The 25730-nt window shown below is 43.2% G+C and overlaps 8 protein-coding genes across 8 annotated transcripts; 4 read left to right on the top strand and 4 right to left on the bottom strand.

The window, feature by feature from the left end:
* Positions 1-198: 198 nt before the first annotated feature.
* On the bottom strand, positions 199-2250 carry EAF01_002185 (uncharacterized protein; the record flags this gene model as incomplete). The annotated part of the gene is made up of 3 exons (XM_038910436.1): positions 199-463; positions 546-950; positions 998-2250. The coding sequence occupies 3 exons, from the start codon at positions 2248-2250 to the stop codon at positions 199-201; spliced, it is 1923 nt and encodes a 640-aa protein (XP_038773358.1).
* Positions 2251-2679: 429 nt separating this feature from the next.
* Positions 2680-3735, top strand: EAF01_002184 (uncharacterized protein; the record flags this gene model as incomplete). Its single annotated transcript, XM_038910435.1, has 1 exon — positions 2680-3735. The coding sequence occupies one exon, from the start codon at positions 2680-2682 to the stop codon at positions 3733-3735; it is 1056 nt and encodes a 351-aa protein (XP_038773357.1).
* Positions 3736-7213: 3478 nt separating this feature from the next.
* On the top strand, positions 7214-7840 carry EAF01_002183 (uncharacterized protein; the record flags this gene model as incomplete). Its single annotated transcript, XM_038910434.1, has 1 exon — positions 7214-7840. The coding sequence occupies one exon, from the start codon at positions 7214-7216 to the stop codon at positions 7838-7840; it is 627 nt and encodes a 208-aa protein (XP_038773356.1).
* A 659-nt stretch (positions 7841-8499) lies between these two features.
* EAF01_002182 (uncharacterized protein) lies at positions 8500-12937 on the bottom strand (the record flags this gene model as incomplete). The annotated part of the gene is made up of 3 exons (XM_038910433.1): positions 8500-9616; positions 9665-12211; positions 12264-12937. 3 exons carry the CDS (start codon positions 12935-12937, stop codon positions 8500-8502), a joined length of 4338 nt encoding a protein of 1445 aa, XP_038773355.1.
* A 580-nt stretch (positions 12938-13517) lies between these two features.
* On the bottom strand, positions 13518-15301 carry EAF01_002181 (uncharacterized protein; the record flags this gene model as incomplete). Its single annotated transcript, XM_038910432.1, has 4 exons — positions 13518-13733; positions 13785-14536; positions 14588-15074; positions 15182-15301. 4 exons carry the CDS (start codon positions 15299-15301, stop codon positions 13518-13520), a joined length of 1575 nt encoding a protein of 524 aa, XP_038773354.1.
* A 929-nt stretch (positions 15302-16230) lies between these two features.
* Positions 16231-16939, top strand: EAF01_002180 (uncharacterized protein; the record flags this gene model as incomplete). The annotated part of the gene is made up of 3 exons (XM_038910431.1): positions 16231-16302; positions 16354-16516; positions 16725-16939. The coding sequence occupies 3 exons, from the start codon at positions 16231-16233 to the stop codon at positions 16937-16939; spliced, it is 450 nt and encodes a 149-aa protein (XP_038773353.1).
* Positions 16940-19734: 2795 nt separating this feature from the next.
* Positions 19735-21183, bottom strand: EAF01_002179 (uncharacterized protein; the record flags this gene model as incomplete). The annotated part of the gene is made up of 1 exon (XM_038910430.1): positions 19735-21183. One exon carries the CDS (start codon positions 21181-21183, stop codon positions 19735-19737), a length of 1449 nt encoding a protein of 482 aa, XP_038773352.1.
* A 2886-nt stretch (positions 21184-24069) lies between these two features.
* EAF01_002178 (uncharacterized protein) lies at positions 24070-25227 on the top strand (the record flags this gene model as incomplete). Its single annotated transcript, XM_038910429.1, has 2 exons — positions 24070-24744; positions 24796-25227. 2 exons carry the CDS (start codon positions 24070-24072, stop codon positions 25225-25227), a joined length of 1107 nt encoding a protein of 368 aa, XP_038773351.1.
* Between the last annotated feature and the right edge of the window lie 503 nt (positions 25228-25730).

Raw genomic sequence — 25730 nt, 5'->3', positions numbered from 1 at the left:
CATGAGTTCTTTGTCGTTGCTTCAGTCAAGACTACTAGATATACTAGATTTTAGAGAAAATCTCGGAGTACAGATAACTCTATCTCTAATTGTCCTCATCAGATTCCAAACATCTATCCATCTATCTATCTAACAAAAAATCACAAATTACACAAGCTTTTCCAAACCCTCAAACCCTCAAACCCCCAATTCATCACATCACACCTCCTCACCCCAGATACACACCACCAACTGCGTAATCAGTTTTCCCTTCGCCGCCCCATCCATCATGACATACGGCACCATAAATGCCTGTTCCTTGACCACGTAACTTGCGAGATTTAGTAGGTGCTCATAGTTTACATTTTGGAGAGTGAAGAGTTCGGGGTGTAGTTCTCGGAGTTGGGAGATGGTGGTTGTGAGGGTTTCGTGTTCGTCGGGGGCGCCGTGGAAGATGGGTGGGGGGTTTGGGGGGGAGAAAGTTCTGTGGTGGGGGTGGGAGGTTAGTTAGGTTTGGAGGGGAGGGGGGGGAGGAGGAAATGAAGAAGAAGAAGAGAAAAACTCACAAAGTTGAATCTCTGATCCACTGTTCTAAAGCTGGGTGCATAGCCGCGAGAGTGTTCTCATCAGATCGTTTCAGCATGATGATATAAACCCACAGAGTCCAGTATGTAAAGTTCCAATCTTCGAGAAGGACGGACCAATCCAGAGGGAGTTCTTCTTCTTGGTCTGAGGCGATGAGATTTTGGATGCTTGTTGAGAGCGAGGGGTAGTGGAGGGTAAGTAGCGAGTAGGCATGTTCGATTGAGAGGATTTTGAGATTGCTTGTTGGAGAGGGGTGTGAGTGTTGGAGGGGTGGGGTGAGTGTTGGTGTGGTTAGGAGATCTAGGGGTTGAAGGGCGGATTTTAGGGTGGTGAGTTGGAGGTTTCGGTAATTCAGAGCGAGGGATTGATTGGGATTTTGAGGGGGACTGAGATTGTTAGTCTGGTCTCAGCTAGGGACGGGGAGTTGGTTTACCCTAGACTTGCACCGATGTTTTCAAATTTATCAATTTCGTATGCAAGCTTAGATTGGATAATGAATATTGCCTGTATGATCGTTCTACATAGAGGACTTTGAAATGGCTGTGCAATTCTTTCTGGACATATTCTCGGAAACTTCAACATGTATGAACGTTCTCGTTCATTTGCCACCATACAACAAATGAGATCCACTAGACCTTCTCCAAAGCTGCGAAATTCCAAGATTCTAGAATCGTGTGACCCATTTGCGGACGGTGGTTGCACAGCAAACATGAATTCCTCCTCGGGCTGTCTTGGATCTGGATGATTGTGACATTTCTGACTTCTGCGTAATTGAATAGCATTATGATCCGGAGTCAATTTAAGATTGGCAACATTTCGATTCACAAGATCGTTTGGAAGAATAAAACCATAGCCAACTAGTAATTCGCTGTTTGATTTATTTCCATAGTAATTGTAAATTTGATCTCCCTGTGAGACACCAGCAGAATGGACTAGATTGAAGGAATTGGAGATAGAGTCTTTTTTCCACTCTACGTGATTGATACCATTATGATTGCCTATATCAACCAGTGGATACAAGATCGAAAACCTATCATTGCGAATATGATCTAGATTAAGATCTGTATCTGTAGAGCTCTCACTCAAAGCTTCAGGACAAACTGTCAAGGATGGTCGAAAACTTCGACTATCAAATATAGTAGCAGCCCATTGATACAAGAGATAACTGTATTCTTTATGGTTTGGCAATTCCCTCAAAAGCACAACTCCTTTCTTCCACTGATCTCTCCACATCTGTTCTCGCTTCTGAAGTGGAGGTTCTGCATTTGTCCCAGAGAGGAATTCTTGATCTTGTTCTGGCCACCAGATAGGTATCCCAAGGCTTTTGGAATCATTTGGCTGGGGAAGTAATCTGACATACTGCCACCATGGAGATTGATCACCCTTCAAATATTGCTGGATGAGGAAAAAGCGACCAATAATATTGGGATCATCTTCTTTCAAATTCTCCAAGAACTCTACAGGAAATGGATCTGTAGATGGAAATTGAGAATATGTGCCAAGTGCATTTAGATATGACAGAGAAATTTGGTACGAGCATCGTACAATACTTGTTTGAGGAGCTATCGTTTGTTGCGCCTTGAACGATAATCCTGTTACTGTATCTTTATAAATTTCAACGTCAGGATGAAGATAAGCCCCAGAAGCTGTGGCCCAATCAACCAGATTCTTGATGTTCTCTGTCATTTTGGTCTTCAGCTCTTAGCTTTCTTTATGCCAATAACAGAAGGGAAGTTTTTGGTCGTAAAAATGGTTGCAGTCTTCCCTCCACATCGATCACGTGTTTCATCCAAATTTTGGTGGGGCATGTGAGTGAAGGTTAAAGCATGGTTCGCTCCAAGTGCTTTTGAATTATGATTTCATACAACACGTCTTTCGAGAACCTCTCAATGTGATATGATATTGAGACTGTTGAACAGAACAAACTGGTGAGTTGGTTCGTATCGAAGATTTTCGCAAAGCGCCATACTACTCCTAATGCAACCTTGTACTTGCAGTGCTATCCTCCAATAGGATGACTGTCTCAAGCTAGGTATAGGACCTTCTGACTGAGCAGTATTTAAAAATGCGCGCCCCTTTATTCTAATTTACATACACGAGATCACAGATCGCAGGATGGTTTCTAACAAATATGGACGTGAATGCGCTGAAAAGAATAAAGATCTGGTTCAGCCACATCTTCCACTCCTCACTCGCGCCTGGTATTTCATCCAGCTTTGGGGATTGAAGATCGCTATTGTAGCAACCTTCAAAATCCTGCGCCTTCTACGACCGACACCTCTTGAATCTCGCCCTACAAAGCTCTTGGCATATCCATGTCGACCAAATCTGCGAACGCGAATCTTTGTTCCAAGGGCCAAGCAAGCTGACGATGAATCACTTCCACTATATCTCGATCTTCACGGCGGAGGATATTCTTTGATGTCTGCCGAATTCGACGATGAAATCTGTGCTACGATTGCGAATCGATTCAATATCATCGTTGTTAGCATTGAATACAGTCAGGCCCCCTCAAATAGATTCCCGGCATTGACAAACGATATTGTTGCTATTGCGCAAGCTACAATCGACAATTCTGATCTGAATATTGACAAGAAGCGTGTGGTCTTGGGAGGATTTAGCGCAGGAGGAAACTTGGCTTTGTCCGCTGCTCAGATACCTGAATTGCGAGAAAGATTGAATGGAGTAGTAGCTTGGTATCCAGTAATGGACTTCACACTCACACCGGACGAGAAGAAAGTCTCGCGCCCATATCGAAATGCAAAGGACTTAGATGATCTACCAGACTTTGGACCAGTATTCGAATGGGGTCATATTCCTGTTGGTCAGAATCTTCGAGATCCATTATTGAGCACTAGATTTGTGAGCAGGAACGATATACCCAAATGGATATATATAATAGGGGCAGAGTATGATATGCTAGCGAAGGAAGCTAGAGATACAGCTTTTGATCTTGCCGATTTGAATGAAAGAGAACGCGAAGATGGAATGTATAGTTTTGAAAAGGATGGCTATAAATGGACGCTTGTGAGAGATGTTCGTCATGCCTTCACTCATGATTTGATGGATAACAAGGGACCTGATGCAGAGGCTATGCGAAAACTCAGGACAGAAGAAATATTAGAGCAGGTAGGTGACTGGCTTTTTAGGGGTCCGTTCTCCAAACATTGAGGCATGCACTGGGCTGCTATCGTGTATTCTATCATGACGTGACTCTCAGGGCTTGAGGAAATGTTTGGGGGGGGGCGAGAGGTCGGGCTGGAATTACAACAAACTGTTATTAGACTACTGTAGCTCTTTACGTTACATTCATAATCACAAAAGCACACTGCGGTGTTAATTTGGTATTGTTAGCGCTCTGTGATATGACTTATAGTCTGTCTTGACAAATACCATTCGAATATCGAAAGACCCTCATCCCATGCAGGCCATATTCCAAATCCCAAATTGTTCTTATATTGAAATTTACGATTACAACCCCAAGGTAAGGGGGGAGGGCGATCTTGTATGTTTTGCACACTTACATTTCTGCACCATGTCCATAAAACAATATAAGATCCCGAGTTTGTGATACACACAGCAAAGTAACGCTACAAAATTAAATAGGAATCATTCATGGATCGACCTCAATATATGGATCGAGAAGCAGAAAATACTACCTACTCACCCCACGATACTAATTCGGCACTCTTACTCCAAGCTATCGGTGAGGTTATTCGTTATCTTCGACAAGATATCATTACCGATATTTTGATAAGGTTACTGTTACGACGGGTAACATTGGATCACGTGATAAGTGTCATGTGATAGGACGTTGGAGCCTTTGGAGCTTAGGATTTAAGGAGCCAGAAGCTTTTGAAGCTTAGGATCTAAGAGATCTAAGTAGAACAGAATTATAAGTTCTGTAAAGCAGGAAGGTCTATATAAAGAGAACAGGTCTTATTATAATACAAAGCTTTATGCTCAAGAATAATCATTAATTTCATTACTATAATTACAAAAATTACAATCAATTACAACCTTATTGAATTCCTACTAGAAGTCTAGTTTAAACCACTTCAAGAGATCTCTAGACACTTCCACATGACCCTAGAGGCAGCTCCTGTAACAGTTACCCAGGTATTTCATATTATAATGTTATAAGTAGTATTCGACAACTACAACTAATCTTATATAAGTATTTAAATATTATCATTTATGAAGTGACAATTAAGGTTATCCATAAGCTTTATAGGGTCGAGGGGTGACACAATGTTAAGCTAATATCTATGTGCATGTAAACTAGAATATAAGGTTAATATAATATAAGAGTTTAAGCCCTAGCTTATTACATACTAAATAAAAATACACTAAAACCCCTCATTTTTTTAATTTTTTAATTATATATTAATTTAATCAATTTATAAATTAAGTTTATAAAAATAATATATAAGATTGAGAATTATTAAAATGATTCAAAAAACAAATGAAATATTTTTAGTTATTTTTTTGATAAGATTATAAATTCTTAAAATTGAAATTATTAAAAAAGTTGAAAAAAGTGGCTTTTTTGATAAGAAAAGTGTTATATATTATAAATTTAAGGAAAAATTTAAATTGAATATTCTTTATATAATTGTTTCTTATATATATAATTTTCAAATGAATTCTTCAAATAGTTAAAGAATTATGAAAATAATTAATTTGTATAGGAAAACAGTATTTTTGTAGGGATTTTGTTACAAAAAAGGGTGGTGTGCGATAAGCCAGGGCCTCAACTCTTACTTAAGGGGTATTCGGTTCCTAGGTAGGTGGTGCCTAAGTATCACCTCAGAATGTAGACAAAACGTAGGAATGGGAATGAGAATTTTAGGCTTAGCTTTTGTGATTGGGTTTGCTTGATGAGTATGAGGATGCTTGCTTGTAGGTACATATATGTAACCTTATAGATGTGATTATGAGAGAATCTCGAATAGACTCGATCGTCAATCACCGTTGCAACTACGACTCAAAGTACCATCTCTATATATATTATGTACCTGAGTTATTATAATTTGATATCACAAATATGATCAGAGAACGGAGTTTTTCTTCCCCCTACATCCAAGAAATGAGCTAGACATCAACGACAACAACAAATTTCACACTCAAGCCTAACTCACCATAACAATAGAAAAGAACTCGAACCACCTACATATATACATATATACATACAAAATTAACACACCTACGCCCTACCAATATTTATTCATGCAGATGGAACTCTCCCTGTATACCAAAGATCCTCAGCACCCACACATACCACCAATCCCCTCCAGCTTTCAGACATGTCAGCTGCTTGCTCATCGTAGTATTAAATACCCAATCAATTCACACGGCTAAGCTAAAATCAGGATCCCCACGAAAAAGAGTCGTATTCTAGGATTGAGCATGTGAGGATGAAGTTTCTGGTGGAAGGAATCTTTATTTGCTAGTTTGCTCGCGTGATAACCTTCTGGGTTGATTGGGATGGCGCGCGATATGTGATGAACATCATGCATAGATGGTTTTATCAGTGAACCTTGGTTGGATTTGAAAATTGGGAAGGAGTCACATAGTCTTTGGGACGGGACGGGAAGATATCAGGGAGGTTGAAGGATTGCGGGGAAATTACCTAGGTATGAGGAGAAGTGTGGAGGTTAGTTAGGATGATGGATGATTCATCTGATGAGATCAGCGGGGTGCTGCGGAAACGTTGGGTGATTGCTTTTCACTAATTATATATTGTGGTATAAATATTGTAGTATGCTTTGTACCTTATGTATATCAATTTGCCAATTTATATCGTGAGACCATGTGTCTGATTTCTGGATAAATACGACATGGTACTTCTTAGAAAGGTATTCATCGAGTCTAGTCTACTGAAAACTTACTAGATACATAGGCAAGCTGATGATTAAGATTATATGATCTTCACTATTTCTAGTAAGCGCTACTATGTACGAGTATATGATTGCAATGAAACTTAGATAGACTGATATATAGCTGTACCTGCAAGAAGTGAGATACCTGCAAAGAGAAGCATAATGATGTAGTACTGGGGTCCATGTAGAAGAAACATCTCAAGTACAGAGATATTCTCACTATCGTGTATCAAAAAATGCAATGGAACCCTTCGATAGCTAGGATGTAATACTATAATAATACTCAACAAAAATAACAACCTAGTGTCTCACAAGCCACTCATTCACCTGCTGCATGAAAGAGGCATAGCGATGTCTATTTCATCTAATAGGCTAGATCTCTACAGCCATCCATTGGAATCCCTCCACGGTGGCACAAAAGTAGAAATTCACGGGGTACGGTGAAGGAAGTATTTGCGGGGGTTGCAGCGAAGGAACCCAGCTAGGATAAACTAATCATCACAAATTCTCCCCAGCGTGTTTTCCATGTGGACCGACCTCTCCTTCTCCAGACAAATCAAACTCTCCTAAGTTTTAAAGTAATCCCCTCGCATTTAGCCATCTTTTCCGAGGCGCGCGCGCTGCAACCAGTTCCCATAAATATCCGTGTGCGCTCACACTCGAGTCTTTTGCCCCCTTTGCCTCGTGTGCTGTGTGTGCTACTTTCGCAGAGCACCAATGTCGTCCCTCGCGCCTTCGAATCAGGCAAAAGGATTCATCGTCTCACGATGCGACGTTTACTTTTTTTAGCCTCGCTCTGGGCTTCCCAATATGTCCTGACAATGGCGGATATTCTCTCCATCGCTACTCCCGCCTCTCCAACAGATACCTCACTGCCTACCAAACCTTTCGGCTCGAATGATATTAATTCGGCCGTTGTCGTCCCGGTTATCGTCGCTTCAGTGAGCGTATTTGTCGCTTTCCTCCTCATCCTCTGCTTAAAAATTCCGGTTCCAGAACGCTTCTTACATCCCGTGAGGGATGACGATTCGACTTTAAGCCCCGAAACTTCGCACTGGCGATTTTCCTGGTTTCATCGCAAACGTAGATCGAGACCGACGATATGGCCTCATTCAGTATACAACGGAGGAGAATTCGAGTCGGGAAAGTGCGGGGATCTGGAAATGCGAGTCATGGAAGATATACCAGGGTTCCCCAGACCGTTCAGAGGTATACCATTATCCCATCGCGACACGGAGAAAATTTCGCAAGCGAGGATGGAGGAGGAGGCAGAAGCTAGGATTAGAGAGATGTTGGAGAGAATGAATCCAGAAGATAGGGCGTGGGCGAGCGAACAATTGATATATGGACAGGCAGATGAGTTGCGGGACAAAACTATTGGAGCTCCATTTTGAGATTATTGAGATTACGGAATCATCATGAACAGTACTCTGGAATAAGGAAAGAGAACGTTTTCTTTTTCTTTTCTTAAGGCACGTCAGATTTGAAATCTGGGTCTAATTAGTTAAATAATTATGCGTAGTGGCCCACAGGCTACTATAATTCCCTTGCATTCACCCCGGACGCAACATATGAAAGACTTTTCCTTTTTGGAAAGATTAACGAGCATGACATGATACCGTTTTAGCACCATCTACAACCTGACATTCTCAAGTTTCTTAGTCAAAGCTCCACGCTTCTATGCAAAACTCATGAAAATATTTTTTATAGACTCTGTTGTGACATTAAGACCTAGATGAATCAGAATGTAAAAGAAAGGATCATGTACTTCAATATTTATCACTTCATATACAAGACCACAAAATCACAAAACTTGCACTGGCGATAGAAGCATCAAATGATTATCAAAACGAACGAATATTTTCAAATTGCGACTTCTTCGACTACAAATTATGCTCATCTCTTATCTTTCCTGTTTCACACCTCCCATACCTATGTCCCATTGCCCAATACTATGAACCAAAAGTACTTTATGATACAATCCATTCTCTCAGGCCTCGCTTATCACAACCCTCTATTTCATCTTGCCTCCTTTCAATGGTTGAAGGGGCATTTAATCCAAGACCCTTCCAGCAACAGCAGCTGCACTCTTGTCTTTAGTCTGTGTCTTTTTCAACGATCGTCCCATCTGAATTTCACCCAAGAGACCAGCTGGTCGTCCACCTGCTGGTGGAGCAGGGGCTCCTCCCATTGGAGGCATTGGTGGTGGAGGTGGAGCGCTCATTCCAGGTGGAGGTGGTGGTGGCGGAGGAGGACCACCTGGCGCACCGGCTGATGGCATTGGAGGGGGTGGTGGAGCATTGAAGTTAAGTACTGGAGGTGGAGGTGGTGGGGTTGCCGTCGGTGGAGATGCTACAGCAGGAGATTCAGGCGCAGATGTGGTTTCGTTACCCATCGATGACAAGGGACGAGGAGGTGCCATGGTTCCGAAAAGGATTGATGCCAAATGACGCGCGCCACCTGCACCAGGTCCTTCATCGTCAGAGGAATCATCTTCTTTGTCAGATCCAACAACATCCCAATCATCTTCTTCCGGACGAACGCGAGATGGCCTGTTACCTGTTGGCTGAACTTGCATTGGTGCAGGTGTAGAAAGTTCTTGAGCAGGGAGACGATGGAATGGATTGTTAGATGCAGTAGATGCGGTAGATGCATCACCTGATTGAGCCATTTTCTTCAAGAAAGGATTGCGGGTCTCTGTATCAACTGGAGGGCTGAGAACAGGGCTAATGACTTGTGGGGTTGGTGATGGGAGGCTGGTTGTTGTTGCAGCAGCAGGGACTGGAGATACAACAACTGGAATTGAAGGTGGAGGAGGTGGCGGAGAAGGTTCTTTACGCTCAAGTTCTTGACTTCCTTGAGTGGGTGTTGATGCTTGAGGGGTAACTTGCTCTGGACCTTCGTCATCATCGGATGAATCCGAATCATCAATAGCTTCCAATTGACGTTGCAATTCTCGCTCACGTGCTTGTGCGGCTTCAATTTCTGCACGTTGAGCTGCGAGACGAGCTTCTTGTTGTTTGGTCTCAGCTTGAAGAGCCTTTCTCTTCCTTTTCTCCTCTTCTTTCTTCAATTTTCCGGCTTTCATTTGATCTTCTAAGGCCTTGACACGAGCCTGAGCCGCCTCGCGTTCCTTTGCAAGCTCAAGTTCTTGTCGTTGAGCGTCGTCCCTGTGAATGTTAGCTGTGTAGAATATGTCAGATTCAAGATTTTCTTACTCTAGCTCATTTGTGGCAATAATTTGTGCCTTTTGCTCGTTAATGATTCTCTCTTCTTCGGCCTTGCGTTCACTAGCGTCACTTCTTGCGGCCTTCCTCGAAGGAGGTGGAGGTGGCTTTTTGGCAGTCTCCTTGGGTTGCTCGGGGGCAGGTGGAGGTACACCCTGCTCTTCGGCAATCCTAGCTTGCCTTTCAGCTTCGCGTTTAGCATCTTCCTCTTCTGCTTGTCTGAGTTTAGCTGCACGCTCATTCTTTTCACGCTCCAATCTCTGTTGGGTTGTCTCCCCAGATTTAGATGGTGCTTTGATGCCAAGAGCAGCCAGACGCTCAGCCATGCGCTTCTCCGCCTGTTGCTTGATATAAGCTGCTCTGTCTTCTGGAGTTTTGTATTGTGAGTATGAACCTCCAGCAGGGGCTGGTGTAGATGATGGCTGTGACAATGGAGTTTCGCTACGAGCTGCTGGAGCAGGGCTAGCATGAGATGCTTCAGTACGAGGAGCCTCCCTGCTACGATCATCAGTTCGGACTCTGGCACTCCTGCTGCTCCTTTGTAAATCGAAGATGAAGTCCTTGACTTCATCCTCGACACCTAGCCCATCCTCCCAACGTCTCTTCTCATGCTCACTGGAAGAGCTCTCACCACCATCTTTGAGACTATCCTCCAAGCCTCGTGAAAAATCACGGACACTTTCTTCAACATCTTGAACCATGCGCTCGTTATTTTCCTTCTCGGTTCTAATCTTAAGGTTTTCCTCTTCGAGACGTTTTGGCGCATCCAAGTCATCATTACTCGTCTCAATCTTCTTACCAGTGAGAGCAGCGGAACGTTGTTGCATCATGGCCTTAGCTCTTGCTTTGAGTCTATCTGATTCGGTGATAGCACCGCCAGGGCCGGTTCCAACGATGCTAGAGGCACTTCCAGGGTGAGCTTTAGCATCCTTTAGACGGAAGAGTTCAAGCTTGGCATCAGCGATACTTCTTTCTGTACGTCGGACACGCGAAGCGATATCTGGAAGCTTATCCGTCAATGTTTGCAATTGTCTTTTCAAAGCACGACGCTCGGCGCCGGAATCAACGTTACGCAACGATGCATCTGGATGCGCATCAATATCCTCTTGAATACGACGAATGCGGCGATACAGATCCTCAGCTTCACGGCGATCTTTACGATCAAGGGCATCATCTTCATCTGCAGCATTTTCGGCCTTGAAATCAATTGCATCTAGTATTACTTGTCTCTCCGCGATTTTCTTTCTAAGTTGCTCTAAAGAAAGTTCATCGTTAGAAGTTGTTGATCCAGGAGACGAAGGTCGTGGAGAAGAGGCTCCGAGTCTGCGACGAGCACTAGATTTATATCCAACATCATCGTCGTTGTTTTTGTATACTGTGGCATCTTTACGGCCTGTGCGACCTGGAACAGCGTCACCACGGAAAGAATGGTTTTTGAGGTAACTCACTCCAGTCTTTTGTGGCAAAAGGGTAGCACCAGAGTTCTTGCGGAAATTGGATTCTTGGTGAAGTAAAGATTTGACAGCCCCAATCGAATCATTGAAGTTACGAGTGGAAGGGGGTATAAGTGCCGGAGGTAGTTGGGCTGGTAGAGGATATCCATTAAGCTTTCGATAAATCAAATGCATAGCAACTGCGAATTCATCCATATTAAGCTTTCCCTTGTTGCCGTGATCTGCTAAGGTCCATACGCGCTCCAGGTCGGGCTTTTCGAGACCACTCTGTCCAAAAACTTCAATAGCGACATCACCGCTAATATATCCTTTACCAAACCCATCCCAAGCTTTGAAAACAGAATCGTATCTGGTCTTCTCTTCTTTCGTAATTCCCCATGGAATTTCAGCATTGCCTGTTATACCGGCTGTCGTAAAGTTGCCTTGTTCTCGACCTTGTTGCGGCATCATCCGGGAATGTAGTAGATCGATATTGGGAGCTGGCGCATTTACCAAACCCCATTGGCCATCGACTCCTGTAGGCTGGCTATTCAATGGCGCGATCATTCCGCCTTGCATGCCCGTCTGAGCGGGAGTCAAGTGAGAACTGAAGTTAGATGGCATAGGAGGCATTGGAGGGCGCGGTCCATTGTAACCCGTTGCTTGAGGATTTGACATTTGATTGTACCCGGTTTGCTGAGGCTGCAATCCTCCTTGCTGTCCAGGAAAGCCAGTTTGCATTGAACCCTGGAAGCCAGTTTGCTGTGGTTGAAATCCACCCGAAAAGTTATTCTGCTGTCCAGGATAACCAGTCATTTGCGCAGTGAGAAGAGCGGAATTGGACGCCATTGGCTGTGGTTGTTGGATAGTCGGAGGTGTTGCGGTGTTTTGTCGACCATCAAAACTAGGCGCATTCGTTACTGCTGGTGCATCATCATCTATAGCGAAATTAATGATGTCCACCATGCTAGAAACTTCATTTTTGATAATATCGGGAAGCACGGATGGCAATTGCTTGCCGACTAGCTTCAGATTGCAGAGGTACATAGCTAATGCGAATTCGGGAAAATGTAGCTGTCCAGATCTTGTAGTATCTGCGAGCGTCCTATAATGATCATAAGCACAATATTGTATCCATTGAATAATTTGATGCTTACCATATCTGCGACAGAGAGTTCCCGTCTAGTTTTGAGCGTAGCAAAAGATCCCTCGATTTTTCTCCAGAAAGTGTTTGCCCGTCCCCGACAGCGGACTTGAAAAGTGTTTCGAACTTTGCTTGATCTTGGGCCGTGATAAAGGAAAGTCTTATACTAGGTATCTTTGCTCCCCCCTTAGAGGCTCTGCGTCCTCTTGCTTTTGACGGTTCTGCGGCAGCCGGTTTAAATGAATCTGCCATTGCGGCAAATCCGGTCGCTTGTGGTTGCTGCACAGGAGGTGCAGGGGGTGGTGGAGCTTGTTGCGTCTGTTGGGGCTGCTGGAATTGCTGCGGAATCTGCGGCATTGGGGGAGCTCCCGTTTGGAAGTTCTGCTGTTGAGGAGCATTGTTGAACTGCTGTTGTTGCTGCTGGCCTCCAGGGAAGCCTGCTTGAGGTTGCTGAGGGTATCCCGTAGGCTGTGCTTGAAGTGGATAACCTGTGAAATTGGGTTGTAAAGGGGCCGCATTTCCATATCCAGTGGGTTGAGGTTGAAAACCAGTCTGTTGTGGCTGGAAACCAGTCTGCTGTGGTTGGAAACCTTGGTTTGGCTGGAAACCACCATATTGTTGTTGCGGTTGTTGTGGTGGTTGGCGGCCAGTGTTACCACCAAGGTACGAGTTCGAACCCGAAAACATTATGAGTATGAACAAAAAAGAAATAGGTAAGAAGAAAGATAGATTTGTGACATTTATTTGAAGGAATGGGTTCGAGGTTGGTAGAAGATACCACGGTCCGGGGGTCGAAATGACGAAGCTCAGGTAATCTGTTACCGTAGAGGCTGGGCTTAGCGACCTTTAATATACAAATTCATACAACCCAAGTTTCACCGATTTTGCGACAAAAAGTTAAAGGGGCTAAATATAAATGTGTATCGTATCATCATTCAGCTTCGATATTTCAACGTCTATTGAATTCACTAATTGGAAATGTTTGTGCATTTGAATCACTTTTAATCATTTTGGTGCAAAAATCATTGATTGAAGCTGCATGTATTCAGGTACACAAGTACTTGCATCACCTAGATTATACCACAAGCTTGAAGCTTTCCTACATAAGGTCTGGCTCTTCATCCCCTTCTGGCATATAGCCACGAATACAGTCACACATCTAGCTCTGTGTATTCCCATCGATAAATATATAGATACTTGAATATCTTAACTGGGATCTCCAAACCCTTTTACTGATTGTAATATAGTCATTCCTTCATTCAATCATTTATGCGCTGGCGACATCTTCACCTGCAGCTTTCTTAGATCGGTATGCCTGAACATCGGCTTTAGCGGCAGCTAGTGCGCCAGACAATCCGAATTGTGTTGCAATTCCTTCAATACGGTGGACAGAGTTGAGATTCTTTACCAAGGTGATCTGGTAACAGGTGGCAGATCCTTGACGAGAGATAATAGTAGAGGAAGCGAGGAAGTATTCCCAGATCTGTTACTGTCAGTATGTGCGACCATTCGTGCAATCATGATGAAGACTTACTCTAAACCATCTGTTACCGTATTTAGCAACTACCTTCTCCTTGTTGGCCATCCAGTTTCTGTACCATCTCCACAATGTTGCTGAGTAGTGAACACCAATAGTATCAACACCCTTAACCTCGAATCCAGCACTCTCGAGGGAGTTAATATAGTTGTTGAGAGGAGTAGAAGCGTCAGCACCAGGGAAGATGTATTTGTTCATGAAAAGACCCCAGATGAGATCCTCGTATTGCCAAGTCTTTCTCAAACCAGCTACTTGAAGGAACATAACTCCATCGTCTTCGAGCATATCGTGACATTGCTTCAAGAAGCTTGTCAAGTGACGGATACCAACGTGCTCAGCCATCTCGAGGCATGTAATCTTGTCATAACCTCCCTCAGGGACTGGAATATCACGGTAATCCATGCACAAAATCTTACTTTGTTCTTCGGGAATACCAGCTTTGCGAAGTCCATTGTTACCCCAGGCAGTTTGGTTACGACCAAGAGTGATACCAGTAGCCTTTGCACCGAAGTTAACACTGGCGAATTTGGCCAAGGTTCCCCATCCACAACCAATATCCAACATTTTCTCACCAGGTTTGAGACCAATCTTTTCACAGACAATGGCGAGTTTGTTATCCTGCAATTCCTCCAAGGTTTCTTCACGGTTGATGTCAGAGATAACACCGGAGGTATAGATCATTCGTGGGCCAAGAAACCAGCCATAGAAGTCGTCACCCCGATCGTAGTGATCACGGACTTGTTCCTCATCTGCGACATTGTCAGTATTTTTCATATAGAGGAAGATTTTCTGCGACTTACCTTGGGAACGAGTGTGCATGATAACTTCTGGTGCGAAGTTGAAGAAGACATATTTGAAAAGGCTAATTGTGAATTTGAAGCTTGCCCAGTCATGACGGTACTCGAGAACCTCGAGGGCGTCACCGTTGAAGTCAACTTCTCCATCGAAGTACATGTTGTGGAAAGTTTCCATAGGAATCTTGTTCTTTCCGCTGTATTTTATTTTATCGGCTTCGTTCTTGAAGGTAAGATAGTGCTCGACTGGACGTCCTGGGTACTTGGCCTTCTCATTTTTACGTGGAGAGAAGCTGGAGAATACTGTCCAGAATGCGAGGAGAATGGGGATAGTGGTGATGAGACCGAAGAAAATGGTAGTCTTGAATCCACCACCAACCTTCCAGGAGAAGTATAGAGGGACACCACCAATGAGGGAGAAAAGGAGGGTGTTCGAGAAACTGTCATTGCCAGCCGCATCTGCGGGCAAAGGAGCATTCTTGATAGCAGGGTACTAATTGTCATAATATGTTAGATTCAATTGACCTTTTTGTTTACTCAAAATCCAACCTGACAGATATGAGGAAATTCTGGGATTTTTTTTTTTTTTCATGAACTTACAGCTGTTGTCCTCACACCACATGGCTCGAACTTTTCAAAGGTCGGTGTGGGAGCTTTTGGGGTTTCGATAAACTCGAATTCGCTCTCAGAGCCATTGGTACTCTGAGGATTGGAAGCCATCTTTTCTTTCAACTTTCCTTTGAGTATAAAGAAAAGAGAGAGAGAAAATGTTTTTACAACTGAGTATCACCAGGTACGAAGGTGACAACTAATTAAGATACAACAAAGTTACGTTTACCTTAGCGTGTTGAGGTTTGAGAGACGCTAATGGAGGGGGCACTAGTCTTGATTGGAGGGTCAATAATGCGCACGGATCAATTTTGGCCAGATCGTCGGGTTTTTTCTTCTTCTGCCGATGTTTCATTTAAATAGGGGAAAATGGGTGAGTTGGTGAGGTAGGGACTGGTGAATAGGTAACTTACCAGGTGGTGGGTGACTCGGGAGAGTACGAAGTAGACAGGACAACCCTTAATTCAACCAAAATTGATTCAATGGTTCACTCATTTCAAAAGCTTGGTGGAATGTTATTGGTGACAAGTGTTGATATAACAAAATGAGTATAATGAGATATATTACCGGGTTTGAATACTACATGATCGCTGAATCATGATGGTAACACTCATTCATCAAACAACCAACTATAGCTGCATGGAGAGAGAGAGAGAGAGATTCACGATGTACAATACCATCCTTGGCCTTGATGCCGATGGGCTGAGTACACCTATTATTAACCTAGAAAGGTTGACGGATACAGTTGGGAATGGAGTCTTCACTCTGGTATTCACCATGCATATATAAGTTTTAAGTGTACGCATTTGATTCACCGATTAACACGTGCACGTTAATCCTTAACCTACAAGATTGATTGTCGATCTTTGCATCTCCTTAGAAACATGAAAACATGCAAACTACCAAACTACCAAACAAGGAACTCAATCATGTTACCTACTTTGCAACCACAAATAGGGAGCTATATTCGTCATTCCAGCAGTACGTTCTCTTCTCCCACTTGATCTTGATATCCCTCAAAAACTTAGCAGGAAAAGGAAATGGTCCATGATGGCACCCATCCCAGCTCAACTCCGAGAGGATATCAAGACCCATTTGGAGAAGGTCATAAAGTAGATCCATCCTTCCCGAACGTTCTTTTGCCAATGCTGACCCATACATAGAGAATTAGAAGCACACCCCTCCTGGAGCTCGCACAACCCAAGCCCAAGTCTGTTCTTCCTCTGGGATTTTGTAAAGCGTGGTTATTCCATGCTTCTCGAATACAACAATATCCTAAATGGAAGTCCTATCAACATGCCGATCAATTTCGCCTAGAGTCACTAGGTATGTATATTTCCCCCCCTGTTTGGCGCATTGTATAGGGGTTACAATATTCCACATCGTAGCCAGACATTTGATATATCATATCTAGAAGCTTTCAATTTCTAAACCCCGTTGAGTAATTAAAATGATTGTTAAGCCTTGGATTGTTGGGATACTTTCGTGGCCAAATGTTCCTCGAGTGTCACCATTCCACTGACACTCACAATAGACACAGGTGAAAATGCTGCATTGAAGGTATTTCAAGAAGTTTGTGCGCGAACCTTGATGCTGAAAATGATTGTCACCGACACAACCGGTCGAATGAGAATGATGATGGGAGGCCCTGGCCCCTCAGTCGATTGTGGCGATAATGTTAGGCAAGCAGTTAGAGAGTTAGAGGCTGTTGTTCCAAATGAACACATGGTGGCTGGTATGGACAACTGAGACTGTCAGGATACCTTTGAGAGAACGGATGGGGGAGCTCTAATGTCTCGGTAAAGTTCTCTATTTCAATTCAAATAACAGACTATCGATGCTCCACTTTGATTTGAATCTTCAAGAAAAAGCGATCTCCGCAATTTGATAGGCTGGAGCATCTGGCATTCAATCAGAATCGGGGTCAGACTGACCCCGACTTATTATCATCTCTCATGCAAGGTAAACCGCCTTTCCAGTGTTGAAATGGTATCAACCAAACCGTGTGTCCCCTGATTTGTGTCGTTAGTGGGGTCTCATGTCAACACATTGAACATAGGAACCATTTTTCTCTCCTTTGCTTGCAGTCATTCACACACAATGTTGCAGGAAGCTCCTTTATTCCTAGTCTGGGCATTCGTGAAAGCCAGCGCAATAAGCAGTCCACATTTGCCGGTCTCGGCTTCGTTGCTGTCGAAGAATCCGTGAAATGATGATCACATCCAATATTGGGAAAACAGTTTGTCTTAAAACTGCTTCCCATCCCTGGGGGTGAAGTGTAGGCAGATAGTCTGTAAGGTGATAAAAGTGCAACCAAGCTCGCTATGTAGGTAGATTGTTTGTTCATCGCCATATTATCCTCCCTATTTGTTAATCCAGCGTCTGGAGTTGCTAGCATCGATAATGTCTGGCTTAGAAATCGGATATCAGTCCCGTGAATACCTTGTTCTCAGGAGGTATGTTTCCACCTCTCGTGCCTCGATACCCTTTCCAAACTCTCCGACAAATATGGCAGGTCTGATGTCAGGAATGTGACTTAGAGTCCGGAGCGCGGATCTAGAAGCACAATGTGTGCCCACTCCAAGAGTTCACCCGTATGGGATTCAAGATCCCAAGCTATCTATCTCACGGGTAGGTCGCACAGCAGATTCGCTATCTAGGTTGAAGACCCCATTGTCATTATCACTCTTATTACGTTCGCATGCGAAGTATCTACTATTGTTTCGATACTTGTAGTCTGAGATGTATCACCTCGATTTGCATTAATAGCTGTACTTTCTCGAATCCTTTGTATAACAAAGATGAGCGAATCATGATAGGAGCTAAAAAGCATGGTCCAAATTGATGTAGAAGGTCATATTTGAGCGTGTTCTACACATCTCGTGTGGTATCAAAGCCGAAAAAATATTCTCCATTTCTTCTGATTTAAAAAACATCTCCGCGATGATTAGATGCTTCTTGGAAGCATAAATTTTTACACTATAGCTATCGAAACTCCCAGGTCATAAGTTAAACTTGAATTCTTATTTATACTTCAGGTGACAGAAGTGTCATTTATCCACTATTCAGAGATATATGGAATACTCATCTCACCCGTGCCCAGTCTATGCCTATATTTCTTTGAAGGAGGAGAAGGATGTATCCAAGTTAGGAGCTCACAGTTTGTAGAATAACAAGGACAGAATGAGTATATTACCAATGCGAGGATGGCATATAACGGGAGGAAGGAGGGCGAAGGACCAGGAAAAGAACCTCGACATTGTTAATTTCAAACCAGCGTTATAGGCCGTTAACTTGGGATCCATGATCTGGCCGAGACCAGTTTTACATACATCTAGAGAAACCATTGCAAGCCCATGCATCGGGCAGTTGACTATCCATTCAGTTTTGAATACTGAATTCTGGTCTGGCACGAAGAAATCAAATTCGGTAATTTTAATACACAAAACCATAAATTTGCAATACCATTAGACAGAAAGCTAGTAAGACTTACTTACTTTGAGCACTTCTGCATGTGAACACAACCAGCCTACTGAAGCCTCAAGCTTTTGACCACTAGCCAACAAGCGTCTAGCTTTTTAGTGAAGAACGATTGAAACCAATCATTACCAGAAACACAGGCAAGATTCGAATTATTGCTCATTATACACACATTTTATCTATTCGCAGTTTTCGAACCTACACATACGGATGTTCTATACATGATATGCTGTTCCCAATCGTCTTTACCAAGAAGCTTATGTCTCCATTACAGCAAGAAGATATCCCAAATCCTAAACATTAACCCTGACCATAGGATCGAACTGCCAGCTACTCAAGACTCGACACAAACATCCGAGGCTCTGAAAGTGCATGAAACTTTATATCCGACAATTTATGATGACACAAAACGTATTCGATGAGCACAGATCCGTAAAATGACATACTGCTCTATGAAGGGAAAAAAGTAAGAGTATTCCTTAAGACTGCATAAAAATGTAGCCATGATACGTCTCTACTACCTCTTCTTCCCAAACCTAGTAGTCCAAATCTCATGAATACCACTGCGAAGGATCTAGACTCAAACTCATGTTAACCTAGTAGAACAAAGAAATCTTTCGAAATGGATACACAATGAAAATTCAAAACGATGACAATACTGGTAGAGGCACGGGATAGATAGGGTAGGCTTCTAGCTGAGCGAGTTTGAATGACAAGAATTGGATACGTTCTGGGAATGATACGTGGTGGTATGGGATTTCAGAAACTATTTCTCTTATTGAAATGCCAGGAGACGTCGCTTATTCAAGAAAATGATTCTTTCTTCCTTCAACGTTTTGATAATTAAGAATAGCAATGTATGATTCATCTCACCAGATTTCATCTTCAATTTTGACGGGCATGTTCTACTTGTCAGGTGACTCATCCCAAACCAGAGGCTCATTGACAAAGTTGCTTTCCTTCCTTCACACTTGGAGAAATTCTCAAATCACTCAACCACAAATAAGACTCAGCATTATGCAACCAAACTCAAAATCGATGGAAATCCTTCATCAGAGGGTATCTTATTCGCTATCATCACTACTACTATCCGCGCTCTCCTCGTCCTCCTCATTTATCTCAAATTCTTCATCTTCTGCACCTTCAGGAGTTGGTAACATAACAAACGCTTTCAAACATGTAACGCGATTTCCAGTCTCGTATGTACCAATAAGTTTTCCGACCTGGTTTACTTTCTCCCCAACTTGCGCCAAATCCTTGGCTGCAGATAATTTGTATAGTCTGACAGCGCCATCACTGCTTGCTGCCACAATCAGAATGTCTCTGGAAGAACCTTCCCCAATGTTCAAGACGGTAAAATCCTTGATACGTCCAGTCACTCCGCTATCTTTTCCACCAAGCTGTGCAAATAGCTTAGCGGCTGGTATTGGTTGTGGTTTGCCTTCGGCAGCTTCTGCAGTTTCTAAGTCTCCGGGATTTGTGGAATAAAACAAGATTCTTCCATCCTCCGTGGAGACAGCCAAGACTTGAGAATCCTCGTCATCTCCCACTTGCACGTAAGAGAGTTGATGGATTTTGGACCTTGGTGTTGGTACAATCTTGCACCTAATCTTACAGTCCATTCCGAAAACCAGTATTCCTTTCTCGAATCCTACGCAGAACTCCTCTCCACCCTCTTTCGTATTACCCCATGCGACTCTCCTTCCCTCTCCACTACTAAATCTCCCTTCCCCAACCTCAACTAACATATCTCTCTCGAAATTCAGCACACCCGCCTTCTTTCCTGTGACCAAATTCCACAACCTCATAGACTTTTCTCCCTTTCCAACACTGAGCATGAGTTTCATACTTGGATGCACAGCGAAGTCGTTGACTCCACTTGGTTGTCCCCCAAGTGGAGCAGTATCACCACTGGGTCTACCCACGGCTTTCGGTATCGGCGCCTTAATAGTACTCAACAGACTCCAATCTCTCGTCCTCGTAACAGCAATTGTCGAATCTTCCGCAGAGCTCATCAGCTTACTTCGAGTGGGAAAATAAAGGGCGGTGATTGAGGAGGCATGATGAAGTAGCGAGCCAAGTTCGCGGTTTTGTGGATTCTCCACAACGGCCTTGGCTGTAAGGGAGGGAATGACAGGAACTGATATCTTGGATGGGGGGTGCGCGGAGATGTGGTAAAGATTTATGCGCTCGTCAGTACTGCCGGTTGCGAGAATGATCTTTTGTGATTGTTTGGGGACTGGAGCAGAGGGAGGGGAGAGTGCCAAAGTTCGAATAGCAGAGGTATGCGCATTAAAGAGAAAGGTATCTGCGAATTGGACGTCATCGTCAGAGCGAATGGTTGTAGTGATACCATGAAGGACTCGGTCGTAAGATCCAGTAATGATTTGAATAGTAGTAGGCTTGGAGGAATTGGCCTTTGGCGTTGCAGTTTGCTTCAATTTCTTCGTTGGGACTGATGGTGCTGCGACAGCAGGTGCCGAATCAGTAGTGTTTCTCTTTCTTTTTGCCATTTCGTGATTCGAGTTGATATCTGGTAAGGTTGATGAGAAGTCAGAATTCGAGAAAAAAAGCTCTTGGGAACTTTGGAGAGTTAAAATTATTGCAGGGATTTACCACATGGGAATGGGAATTGCATTTTGCAGGCCGCCTTTAGAAAGAAGCATGCCGCTTTAGTTAGACAACAGTCACCTGACAGTCAATACTCATAGGTTAGTACGTACTTGGGTCATCAAACCTCCTCGATAGTTTGAGAGGAACGAAAAACAACTTGCCCAAAAGCTAGACATTACTTCAAATTCTTTGTGCTGCTCATGTGTTCTTTAGCCCCTTGAGCTCCAATACACATACTCGAGCTTGCAGTCGATGCTGATCATGATCAAACAACAAGCTCGCTTTCTCCAATTCAATCGTGTGCAAGTTCACCTGTATCGAATGATGGTCAAGGAGAGGAAGGGCAACATGAAATTTTATGAAGCATGTGCGAACCACTTTCTCGCTTTCTCTAGTTTTGACAGCTTATAAGCGTTTGGTAGCTAAAGCTGTTCTGCTTAGAGATTGCCATCTGCAATTGACAAGTGGACTTCATTGGCTTTACACCTTTACGTGCTGGACAAAGAACAACGATCCAGGTACACAAGCTTTCATGTACAGCCAATTTACATATATATTCACAGATCCCTTTCTCAAGGGTCGCATAAACTGGCCATTTCTTCTTAAATTCAGATGTAGCATCTTACGTTCAATAGTCAATGGCACTCATATTTCACCTCAATTATGGGAATCTGCGGGCAACAATGGCTGTCAGTTCCTGAGTCCGAGCACGCAGTTCTGTTCCGCATGATGCAATGACCCATCGTGATTTTATAGAAGTATACTCGTTCCATGATTGCCGACCATGACTCTCGTATACTGGTGGGTCAACCCACCATTTCAAAGTAATCCTCATGTGCTACACCGTTCGTTTTTCTGGAAATCTACAACAACTTTCTGAATGTTCCTCGTGAGTGCTCTTGGTAATCGCTCACTAATATCACTGTCCTTCGCCCCCCCTCACAGGTATCACGTATTTTAAATATCGACAAAGGACTTTTCAATATATCAGGCGAACGCTCGAATGTGTTTAATTCATGATAGAATCCAAACTCTTTAATCGCATCTTCTTTCAGCCCCAACAGGTTTCACTGCATATCTAAAACTTACAACATACATCAATCTACCGAGAGCTCTAGATGGAAGCCCGCGAAATCCTTGTATCAAGTCTATCCTCGAACTTCTTGCTGACTTGTTCCTCAGCATTGACGCTGCATGCCAATAATGGTTATTTTATACACCGGTTCTGTGGAACAGAATTTCCACATTGGAAGAAAAGCATTTGCCGCTATGACTATGTCCCATACTAATCAGCCTGCAGAGAGAGATATAAATCTGTGTATTCAAACACTCGCATAAAACATACATTGAAACACTGACATTCTGATTTGAACCATAATACCAATAAACATCTTAATCTTTGGAAAGTCCGGAGATCAATAACGAGTCAAGAGCTACGAGCACAATAACTTGATATTCAGATTTAAATAATTGTTAACAATTATATCAAACTTGTAATCGAACACTGAAAAGGGACGAGAGAGTAATTGCTTCTGTCGTTTTGATCTTTCCGTCCTTCAGAGCCACAAAAATCTATTGTGTGCTGGGCATCTAGTTATCGAACCCATTTTTGATGTCGATCAATCCAGCCCCTTGTTCAATATACATCCACGTGCTCATCGTAGTATTGAAAAAAGATTTTGATTCCAGTCAGAAATTTATGAAAGCGAAGAGGGTTTTATATCAAAACAATCTCGAAAGTACATCTCTTCCCACTTACTGCGAGTACTGGAAATGTAGATAGAAGTCAAAAACAATCTCAGTGGTCTGGAGGGGGTCTGATCAAAGAGTCGACAGAGCGTCAAGCTCCTGCCGTCTCACTTGAAACCATATGCACGTTGAAGAAGAGGAATTAAAACGAGGCTTCCCATCTTTATTAGTGACATCATCATCACTACCTAACTCTCCTCTGATGGCACTATAGGTTACAAAAAAGGTATTCGAATTCCACACCTTATCATGTATTTCCCCAATCAGAAATGTGTCATTGAGTGATGATAGTGAATGAATTTGAGCCACACATTCCAATGAGGGGAGCTTCGTTGTACGACAACGGCCACCCACTCATCATGACGCCCGAGCCTATGATAAACGCACGAATTTTTAAAACAAATCGAATCATTTGTGTCTCGTCATGTTGTGAGGGGAAAATGTATTTTTTGATGCAAGGAATTTACCCCAGATAAAGTTTAGTCCAGTAGATCAACCTAGGATTAAGTCCCGCGCCTCCAGCCCGACCTCCGACCTGTTTCTCGGCAAATATTTCATCTTAATAGACATGTGAAATATTGAGCGAAGTGAGTCTACCTTGCTACATAACCCTCCTAATAATTCCTTCATCACAAAACATACATATCTTCTCTATTACCCACCTAGTATTTCGAAAGACCCTTTCATAAATCTCATCTATCTATATCTCTCCTTTGTCAATTGTTGACCCTGAGAAGCTTAATTGGAGTATACCGACCAAATAATGCACATTTGAGGTTCTCGTAACACTTCGACAGGTAACTCTCCCAAACCTGGCAATTGCCCTTTGTATCTTCAAAGACCTATCAATCAGACTTCAGTCAATGTTATACGCGAAACATAGACATCAGGCTGCCGATTGATATGTATATATTACATATTATTAACTGAAAGCAGCTCCTCTACATAAGCTGCTACTCATTACACCTGATAGATTTTGGGAAGAGAGTATCTTCAACTGCTACCCGCCTCAGTATTATTACGAAAAGGAAATCCTAATGGCTGCTCCGCATATCTACCGCCCAAAGCCCCGTCGGCCTTTCGAGACACATTCTCTTACCCTCCAAACTCTAAGTCCTTCTCTTACCCCTTCATTCGAGTTCATTGAAGCACCGAGCCGCACTCATTCCGTTCTCGATTTGACATCTTCCACTTTGGGAGGGATATACGAGGCGACTGGTCATGGTGATTTTGAACCCGAGACGCCCTCCACACCATGGGGAACAGGCGCTGAGACTCCCCAACGAGCAAGCAGCCCTCCAGTCTATCGAAGACAATCTTTTGCCGACGCCCCTACCTCAAAAGCAGCTACTACATATTCCAGGGTTTTCAGGTCTGTGCTATTATTCGGTTTAGGACTGTTGTATGGTCTACTTGTCAGGCATCTACACGATGACCGACATCTAGCACCACTTCAAGTCGAGACAATTATAAAACCTAGCCACGATTGGAAATATCTTGTATTTTGGGGCATAGCCGGGGTAGGATTAGGAAGTTTATTACCACTGTTCGACAAATTCTGGGAGGAAAGGGTGCAATTACCTTTTGAATCCTCTACTGGTACTGCTTCGGAAGAACCAATCAATGTCAGCAATTCGCAAGGTATTCTTGGAGGAGACTGGATACTAGCGGTCAGAAGCGTGGGCGCTTTCGTGGGAATTGCTTTTGCCATTGTATGTCCTATTTTCAGTTTTTGTACTCAATTCTACTAACCATTTTTCAAGCGCAAACTACCTTGGGCATCCGATATGCAAGCCTCCTTAACCCTTGCCCTTGTGAACCCAGTCTTGTGGTATCTTATTGACCGCTCCAAACCTGGACTCGCATTTTCAGCCGCTGTTGGGGCTACTGGAAGTGTACTTCTCCTAGCCTCGAACTCAGACTTGATGCCCAGTCCGGCAGCTTCCATGAAGAACAATACTGCATCTCATCAACCGGTCGATTACTCAGAGGCTGGATCTGAGAAACTTGTGACTAGGGGCAACCTCGAGGCTGGAATATGGATTGCTAGCGTTCTATTTTGTAGCTGTGTTTGTTTTGGGAACATTGGACGAAGGCTAGCGCTCAACAGCGACGGAAGAAAGACCTCGTTTTTGGGGAAACAACCGAGAAGGGAGTCAATGGGACATGTGCAAGCCGCAAGACATTTGCGATAACACAAACAACCAATACCTTCTTTGGTCAATACCTGGATATGTAAAGATTGAAAGACAACTTGCACACTCTATGCAATGGACTTCGGCTATTTCCTACCTTTTCACAGTGTCTTCATTCGAACAGAGATCATTGTTTCATGTGCTCAAAGAATACTGAGCAACATTGGTTATTTGACAATATCAAGGAGCACTGGAACAATGATTTAGGTCAACTCGATTTGCAGCATAAGGTTGCCAATTGATTTCGATTAAGCTGCCGCAAAAATTGCAGTGATGAGAAAAAGAGCCACAATCTCGAATAATATCCAGAATTTGAGTTTGGGAACAGAAGGGAAAGAATCCAGCATTTAGCTTCACGATACAGAATGCCAACAGCAGTACTTAATGAGGAAAGAATCATGGCCCTTAGCTTGATTCGGTGTTTAGTTTTCGAAGAAGGAGAGATATGCAGTACTTGATAGGTAACACCCAGCGATGATTTTCGGCATGACAAGTTTTGGGAT

Source organism: Botrytis porri (genome assembly GCF_014898465.1).
Source record: "Botrytis porri strain MUCL 3234 chromosome Unknown BPOR_003, whole genome shotgun sequence".
Lineage (NCBI taxonomy): Eukaryota > Fungi > Ascomycota > Leotiomycetes > Helotiales > Sclerotiniaceae > Botrytis > Botrytis porri.
The sequence above is the reverse complement of the archived record's forward strand: the minus strand, read 5'-3'. Positions and strand labels throughout refer to the sequence as shown.